Source organism: Manihot esculenta, chromosome 8 (assembly GCF_001659605.2).
Source record: "Manihot esculenta cultivar AM560-2 chromosome 8, M.esculenta_v8, whole genome shotgun sequence".
NCBI classification, from domain to species: Eukaryota; Viridiplantae; Streptophyta; class Magnoliopsida; order Malpighiales; family Euphorbiaceae; genus Manihot; species Manihot esculenta.
In genome coordinates this window covers 11,132,159-11,141,796 of record NC_035168.2, presented here as the reverse complement: position 1 = coordinate 11,141,796, position 9,638 = coordinate 11,132,159, and the positions used below count along the sequence as shown (strand labels likewise).

Sequence of the window (9,638 nt, the reverse complement as noted above, 5' to 3'; positions counted from 1 at the left end):
AAAATAAAGATTAATTACTATTAAATTTTCAAAATAGAAAGACATACGTATTAATAACATATTTCAAGGAAATAAAGTAATTCATGATATATATATATATATATATTATATTGAGGGGTTAATGTTGTATATTTAAAAAATATTTTTATTTATTATGTGAGGAGAAATAATGTTGGACTACATGGGGTGCAAGATTATATATATATTAATCGATAGAGAGAGGATAAATACAAATTGCACAGATTATTTACACAAATTCAACCTCAAGAAAACTAATTCTTCTCATAATTTATTTAATAACAGCAGGTGTTAATTATATCAAGACAATTAAACACTTGGACTAGCACAGTTGTGTGTGGGAAAAAATAAAATGAAGAATTCTTGTGGCCAATCCATCCTAATTACTTATCTGAATCTTTTCTGGAATCTGAAATTCATATTTAGAAGATGTTATTTATCATCTTTTTTACGCCGCCTTCGATGTTCATGACCTTCCATGTGTGCTTTCTCTACCAATATCTCTACTGACTTCCAAGCGATATCAGTGGCTTCTTTAATTTCTTTAATGGCTTTCAAATTTTCCTGCAACTTTTTCTCTGCTGCATTCTTCCTTGTATTAATATCTTCCACTTGAATTATAGCCTCTGTCTCTTTTGCATCAGCTATGGTTTCACTTTCCTCCACTTTCTTTTTTAAACTCTCAAACTCCTGCAATGAAATATTTATTATGTTATCAGTCGATTCAGGATTTTGTTTCTTGTGTTTCTCGGACAATATTTTCATCTCATCATGTGCTATCTTCTCTTCTTCTTTAGCTAGTTCAGCCTTTTTAAGAGCAAAGTTAAGCTTGCCCTTTGTTTTTTCAACTGATGCCTTGGCATTTTTAGTTTCTTGATTCAGTTGATTTTTGTTCTTCTTCATCTCTTCTGCTTCTGTTCTTGCTTTCTCAGCTTCTGAAGTTAGCTGCTCAAGTTGGAATCTTTGCTGATCTAATATTTCGTTCTCTTTCTTTTCCAATTCAGCTTTTTCCTTTTTAACTTTATCTAATTCCAATCTAATCGGAGTCACTATACTTCGAAGCAAATTCTCTTCCTCAGCGATCTTCTGCAATGTCTTTTTTGATTCATCGAGCTCAATGGTTATAACTTTCATGGTTTCCACGTCTAAGGCATGAGTTCTTCTCATTTCTTCTTGTACATATTCAATCTCCATATTTGTTTCTGCAAGTTTCAGCTCAAGTCTTCTAGGAAGCTTAGGGTCATAATCTTGAATTAAAGACTTCAATTTCTTGTCAACTTCTTCCTTGGTCACTATAGCTGCTCTTATGCAGGCCTCTTTCTCTGCTATAATATTTTCTTGTTGTTCTTGAGCTTCTATAGAGGCAAGCCTTAATTGCAAAGCTTGTTCTTGCATGATTTTAATTTGGTTTGAGAGCTCATTAATCTTTTCTGCGTTCATATTGGCTACACGCTGAGCTTCCGCTGCTTGTTGAAATGAAGTTGATTTTGCCTCCAGAGCTCTATCAAAATCTTGTCTGATTTGATTGAGTTCTTGTTTTACAATATCAAGTTCACACACAATGACCTTGTACTGTTCTCTTGTCTGATCCAATTCCTGTTTCCGAGCAGCATTTCCCAAGTGTTGCTGAGATTCTGCAACTTCGAGTTCCTTAGCTTGTGTTTTCACGGTTTCTGCAGCTTCCATAGCTGATAATCTCGACTGGTTAGTAGTTTTCAGCTTGGTAGCCAATTCATTAAGCGTTATCTTAGCCTTGTCAAGTTCAGAATGTGCTCTAGACTTTGTTTCCTCAGCAACCTCGAGCCGTTGCTTGTACATGTCAAACTCCCTTTCAACCAATATAAGTTGGGTCTCTGTGTCCAACACATCCTGGCAAGCAAAAGAAAATTTTATCATAAAATAAATATGGTTCAACTAGCTTAATCAAAGCATGACAAATCTGTAGTGGAAAATTACTATTTAACCACTTGAGTATAGACAAATTTTCAATTTTAGTGCTTATATTTTCAAATTACATAATATTTAGGTGCTATTGTGATTCCCTTTAATTTATCCCTTTGTGCATTTTCTAGGCTTTTATTACTACTGATCAAAAACATTTTTGTAAATATTACAAGTTTTTTTTTTTTTTTTTTTGTGTTTGATAGATATTCGAGAGATCGAAAGAAAAATTGAATTCAATTGACCTCTCAATCGACGGTAAAAATAAATATTTTTAAAATTAAAAAGAGAAAAGTACCTCGGAAGAAAGCTTTTTAATGGAGAGTTGTTTGTCTTTATCCTTGGAGACTACAACTTCACCAAATAAAGAAACAGCTGCTTTGACAGATTGGAAAGGTGCTCTTGTGTCTATCTCTCCCACCTCTCCTTTTGGAGATCCTGAGCTTTTTTGCTCTCTTCCACGTATGTTTACCATCTCTCTTACACTATTTCAATACTTGCCTCAAGTTTCCATCATTTCAAAATGAATCCTTGCAATCCAAATATAAAGAAAAAAAGAATAAAAATATTTCAAAAGAACATATTATAAATCTTTCTCATCTATGAAAAAGTAGCAAAATTATCTCAAGAGTTTGTTTACAAGAAAAAAGAAAATCATTTGCAAGAAATTGCACACCTTGAACAGATCAAGATAAATTAGAAATGGTGATGAACAATTCAAAATTAGCAAAATGTTAACAAAGAATATATAACAAGATGAAATGTCAATGACATGAGAATAAAAGAAAAACAAAGCTAGAACAATGAAACCACAAAATTATCTAAATCATGCATGCCCCCAAAGTGATTAGATATACCTGAAAGAGATCTTCAGTGAATTTGTCTTTTCTTTTAAATCATTTTTCCACAAAGTATAAAAGAAAAAGATGATTTTGTTGATTTTGTGTTTTCTTTTTCAGGAATTTGTGTGTGTTTTTGAAAACTTTAGATTTGTTGCAACAACAAAAGAACTCCTTAAAAAAATAAAGTTGGTTTTGAGGTTTTTACATCATAGAATTTTTGCATTTTAGTGTGTGCTATTTTGAAGGTAGAGATTGCTAATTTTATGCTAGTATTAACTGTTTATTGCGAGGCCTAAACAAAGAGGATATGGAATTAATTCTCTTATAAGAAAATTTGATAAAAGAAACTTAAAAATCTTGAGTTGACTTGTTCTTGTTAATTGTGGGCTATTTTGAGGCTACCTTAGTTCACCAATTCCTCCCTCACATTAATAATGTGCTATGATGAATAATTTGAAGAAATCAATGTTTAAGGTGGAACTCTCTCTCTCCCTCTTTCATGGGATGTATTGTTGGACCACATATATATATTCACTTGTAAAAATCATAGTATTTGATGCGGCCGAAAAAATATAATTGTGCTATGATTGATTAGACCTGTAAAAAAGAAAATGTGGTTGAAAAATATAATTGTGCTATGATTGATTAAACCTGCAAGAAAGAAAATGTGAGGTGGTGGGTGTCCACGACGACCACTCCGACGCTCAAACCAGTAAACTAGAGAATAGGGTAAATAGAGAACTTAAGAGTAATTGTTTAAGAGAATTGCGTACTTTTAACCGTTTTATTTTTATAATATAAAAATATAAAGATAATTAAATATAGTATTTCTTGATAATCTAGCGATGATGTGGCTAGCTAACCTGATAAGAAATTCCGTTGAGTTAACTGGTCGAAAATCCCGTGATTATAGGCATAATGAGGGCACGCTGAAATGTGCTTGCTAACGGTAATTTTATGCCGAGACTCATCCTATTAAGGGGAGTGTGAGTCTTGATAATTAAATAGATATTAAGATGTTCGGATCTTTTTTTTTTTCGAATGGGACCACATTACCCATATATCAAATTCTTAACACGTAATTTTATGTTGTGGTGACAGTTTAGGACTCACTTTGAACTATTGTTATGTAACATAATAATTTTTTTAAAAAATCTCTAAGAAAACTAAAGAGTAGATGTATGTGTTCTTATATTAGTATTTTAAATGGAAAATTGAAAAATTAATTTTTCTATTTTCTAAAATATAATTGAAATTTAGAAAAAAGAAAGTTAATTCTAAGTCAATCGTTTTTCATTGTTTTCTTTTTTAACAAAAGTTACGTTTTCCAAATAAAAATAATGACGTTTCCATAATAAAATCAAATTATGACTTTTAATAATTAAATTGATAAATTATATTCCAAACTTTTTATATACTATAATATATTATTATAAATTTAACAAATAAAACATATTGAAATAATTTTAGTGATGTTGTTCTTAACTTTTCTGTTGGTTTTTTTGCATTTACAAAACAGTTAAACATGGGATGGTTAGTTTCTGGACAAACTATTTGATGTTTAAGTCAATATTGAATTTAAGGTAACATATTTTAAAAAAAAGAAGGTAAAAGGAAATCGGAGACATATCTAAGGTGCCTTTTATAGCCACTGTTAGTTGAATCTTTATTAAACTAGGATTTCTTTTAAAATCTATCTGAGTCTTAGATTGTTTAAGTAGAGATGGAGTCTGAATCTTGTGTAATCTATCATATAGAATTTGAACAGAATTTCCTTTCCTCTTTTATGAGTAAATTATATTGAAATAAGACTATGCTTTAAATGTATTTTTTGGATTTAGCCTTATAGTCCAAAACTAGGATTCATGACTATGAATCCTCTTGTTTGAAATTAGGAGATTTGGGTAATGAATCATCTTATTCGAATCTAGAACATTTGGATTATGGATCCTCTTATTTGAATAAGCAAGGTGTGGACCATAGTTCTTCTTGTTCCGATTTGCAAGATTTAAACTATGAATCATCTTATCATAAACTAGGAGGTTCGGATCATGGATTCTTTTTGACAAATTTAGGAGGTTTGGATCATGATTCTCTTATCCGAATATGTAAGATGCATATTCGAACTATAAATTGTCTTGTTTAAATTTTATAGATTGGATCTATGATCGTAGGATATAATTGTGAATCCGTAAAAAAATTTAAGTTATTTTGTCTAATAGGTCTAAATATAAAGAAAATATTGATAAATTTTATTTAAAGTAGTGACCAATTTTGCAATAGATATGCCTAATTTTAGTGACAATTTACTTTAGCATTAGTGACGATTTTGTGACAATCAGCCATGTAAATTCCCAATGAATATTTAGCAATAAACTTTATGATGAAAACTATATATAATGGCTTTGTCATTTAGATATGAATTTGCAATGGCATAGTTGCGCCACTATACTTAGTGATGCAATTTTTTCATCACAAGATATGTCACTAATATCAACGGCAAAAGTTAATTTTGATAGTAAACTTTAGCAATGAAATATCACTAACAGATCCATAGCTATCAGAAATCCGTCACAAAAACTTTATGCAATGAAAATTTTATGTCGTAAATGCCTTGTTTTTTTCTAGTATCAATAACCATTTGATAGAATGGTCAACTTTTTCAAGTAGGATTAACCATATCCACAGCCTATGCAAAGCTTGGTAATTATGAATCAAGCAAGGATACAAATATATGATTGTGAGCTATTTGAGATTTAGATCAATAAAAATTTAATTCAATTTTTTTTAATAAAACAATTAAAATTAATTTTTAAATCTATTTGAGTTTATTAATGTTAATTTATTAAAACTTGTTAATATACATATTTAATTTTAAATTAAAAACTGATTATGATTATAAATTAATGGAATTATTTTCGAGTCATTTCATATTTGACTTGATAAAAATTTAATTTAATTTGGCTCATTTAAAAGTCATTGTTAATCTATTTGATATTTGGGCTCAAGTTTGAAAGAGCCAAATAAAAGTTTGGCTGCAGCTCGTTTTGACAAACCAAACTTTAACTTTTTAAAGCTGACTTTAAGGTTGAAGTCCGTTTATTTCACCAACAATAATTTTATAAAAAATATTCTTTTATTTTTATAAAATATATTTTTTGTGAAAAATATTTTTTTAATGAAATAATTTATTTTTTATTACTTAATTTTAATTTAAAAAATAAATTTATTAAAATATATATATATATAGGTCTTAATAAAAATATCAAACTGCAGAAAATAATTTTCTTTTCTAAAAAAAATTATTTTTCTTAAAATGACTAATTTTTTTCTTTAACAAAGAAAAATATTTTTCATTAATTAAATTTTTTGAATATCAAGTGTTAAAAAATAAAAAATATTTTCTATAAAATAAACATAATCTAATATTATTCTTTTATGCCCCTAGCCAATAAAGGCTTCCAATCAAAATTAAGTGTAAATTAGTAATTAAGAGCCATTTAAAAAGAGCGCTGAAAATTTTCAACTCAACGGAGTAGTAGAATTCTTAGTTAGTTATTAGGTCAACATGAGATAAACAGTTCCATGCACTTAAAACGCATACTCTTTCTCTTGCATATGTGTGGAATCCATATTTTACATTTTAAAGAATAACTGAAGTTTCGAACCTATTCTCAGTTTGATTCAATATTAATTTAAATTTAAACTTAAATTGATTTTAAATGGCCTCAATCCATTTTCGATATCCAATTGAATCAACTCATTTCTTATTTCAAACTACACAATTATATACTTAAAAAATTCTCATAAAAAATGATCTTTTGGCATCAATTTGAACCAATTCTCAACAAATTTACAAGTTCCAAAATGCTTTAGTAAACCATCCGAGTCATAATCTTGCAAGCTGCATCCAATATTAGTTTCATTAACTAGGAAGTCAACTAAGTACCAAGTACAAGCGACAGCCAACTAAGTACCAAGTACAAGCGACAGTCAAGTCTTACAGTTCCTTTTTCTTCTCTTGTTGTCTGCTGTCGTGAAGGTAAGTATTGTTTAAAATAAAAAAAAATTGAAAGACAAGTACTCAATTAAATTATTATATAATCATATATCCTCCATTTGAAATCAATACTTTTGTGTAATAAGTTTAGTGTGAATTAGAAAAAATGATCTATCCATTTAAGCTACTAAATTGTAGCATAGGTACATATACTTACAAGGGTCGCCTGTTGTACAATCAACTTACAACAACTAATTATTCTCTAATTAAATAAGTTAGACTAACTAACTTAGCTCCACTTAGCTCTATTGTACAACTTGATACTCCCCTTCAAGTTTAATATATATATTACTTATATTCAATTTGCTTAATATATACTTGAACTGTCCTGGATGTAGAGTCTTGGCAAACAAATATGCTTGTTGCTCTTTATTATTAATACTCTGGTTTAATAACTCTAAACACCACATTTTCTCTAATAAAATGACAATCTATTTCAATATGTTTAGTTCTTTCTTGAAGAGTTGGGTTCTTAGAGATATGGATGGCTGAAATGTTGTCACAAAGTAGCTTGATAGGATGAGGAATGGTGACATTCAGGTCTGTTGATAATGAAGTCAATTAAAGTACTTCAGAAGTAACTGCAGCCATAGACTTGTATTCAGCATCTGTTGAACTTCTAGAAATAGTAGATTGTTTCTTTGGACTTCTAGCTGATCAAGGAATTTTCAAGAAAAACACAAGAGTCAGTCAAAAGACCTTATTTCTACACAGCCTGCCCAATGACTATCAGAATATGCAACCAACTTCAACTCTGAATTTGAAACTAAAACAAACTATGTCCAGGAGCATTCTTCAAATACTTCAACACTTTACAAGCTACATTTAGATGTGCTTGTGAAGGCTTGTCCATAAAATGAAAAAGTATGCATACACTATAGACAATATATAGTCTTGTCAACTGAATATACATGAGTTTTCCTATCAACTGTCTATAAATAATAGGATCTAGAAGTAAATTTTCTACTGAATGTAACATCTTCATATTTACTTCAAAAAGAATTGAGCTTGGTTTAGCACGCAACATTATTTAAGAGTTCTAACACAAACTTCCTTTGAGACATAACAATTCCCTTACTAGACCTAGCCATCTCAAGGCCCAAGAAATATTGAAGAGCATCTAAATCTTTCAACTTTAAATATGACTGTAATAGATCTCTAACTTATCAATTGCCTGCTTGTTACTGCTTCCAATTATAATGTCATCCACCTAGATCAACACAGTAAAAAACTATTCATTCTCATGTTTAATAAATAGTGAATAGTCATATTTAGACTAAGTAAAACCTTCTCCCAATAGGCATTTTAGTAAGTTTGAGATTCCACTATCTTGAGACTTGCTTCAAACCATACAAAGGGTTTTGAAGCTTGCAAACAAGTCTTAACTTATCCCCACAATCCCCCTAAATCTTATTCCCTAAAGGAATGTCTATGTAAACATCCTCATGAAAATCATCATTAAGGAAAGTGATGTTACATAACATCCGCCCAAATCACCACAAGACAGAGCCATGTGGCAATGATCGAACAGGTGGGAAGCGTAGTCCCGCCACAGGAAAGGGAGACTCGGACGCTTTAACACCTGGATTATCATCAAAGACTCATCCTCCCCTGATAGACCGAGTCTTGGCATAGGGTTACCGTCGTTAGGCACATTCCTAATTTGCCTGTGATTACATGATCACCAACGTATTAGGTGGCGATGTCCATTATAGAGCAGCCGACCACATCATTGTAGGATTTTCAGGAAATATTATATTTATCTCTATCTTCTTATGATACAAAAGGGGGACAATCCCAAAGGTAAAAGTACGATATCTGTAATACTACTCAAACTCTAAGCAATCCATTGCATTCTCTCTATTCTTCAAGATACTAACTTGAGCGTCGGAGTGGCTGCTGTGGGCATCCACCACCACTTCATGTTTCTTCCCTTGCAAGTTCTAGCCAATCACATTACAGTGTTGTTTCGGCCACATCATCAATCTAATCTCAGCTACATCATTTGGTTTCATTGTCAAGAAATCTATTGGATTATGTCTGATCATTTGGGTTAACGACTGGCTCTCGTTTCTTTTCTCTCTCTAAAGAAGGAACTTTTCTTCCTTGTTCTTAGAAATCACCGAAATTGTACATGTCATCACCAGAGGATCTAATAAGGGTAAAGAAAAAAATAAGCGAGTAGCAGAAGATATCCTATCTATCCATCAAGAACCATGGACCAGGTAAGAGGTAAGGTTCGACCCAACAGATAAGGCAACTGAATTCTTTCAAAATGACCCACTGGTCGTTAAGATCCTTCTAAACTGGTATGAGGTACGGAGGGTACTGGTGGATATAGATAGCTTTGTTAACCTTTTTATCCTAAATATTTTTAACAAGTTAGAATTGGATAAAAATAGCCTTGTCAGAGTCCTACCCTTTAGTAGGGTTAGGAGATAAGACCGTGGCAATACTAGGCACCATCAACCTTCCCCTGGTACTCGGGGACGAAAAGCATAAGCAAAATGTGTATACAGAGTTTGCGTGTGTAGATATTCCATTTGCATGCAACGTGATACTTGACTGTCCAGTTTTGAACTGTCATGGTATCATTATTAATATGGGTGCTATATGTCTTAAACTTCCAGCTCACAAGGGAATAGCAGTGGTCCGAGGACCGCTAAAGAAGATTATGGATACCCTACAAAAAGCCTCAAAAAAGAAACCATGCCCATCAACTTATTGGAGAAGCCAGAATTTTATGTAAAGTCAAAACCCGTGGATCTGGTAGAGGA

General features: G+C 31.2%; 1 protein-coding gene across 1 annotated transcript; it reads right to left on the bottom strand.

The window, feature by feature from the left end:
• Positions 1-450: 450 nt before the first annotated feature.
• LOC110621452 (WEB family protein At1g12150) lies at positions 451-2,434 on the bottom strand. Its single transcript, XM_021765734.1, has 2 exons — positions 2,258-2,434; positions 451-1,887 (listed from the first exon to the last, which is right to left on the bottom strand). Exons 1-2 carry the CDS (start codon positions 2,432-2,434, stop codon positions 451-453), a joined length of 1,614 nt encoding a protein of 537 aa, XP_021621426.1.
• Between the last annotated feature and the right edge of the window lie 7,204 nt (positions 2,435-9,638).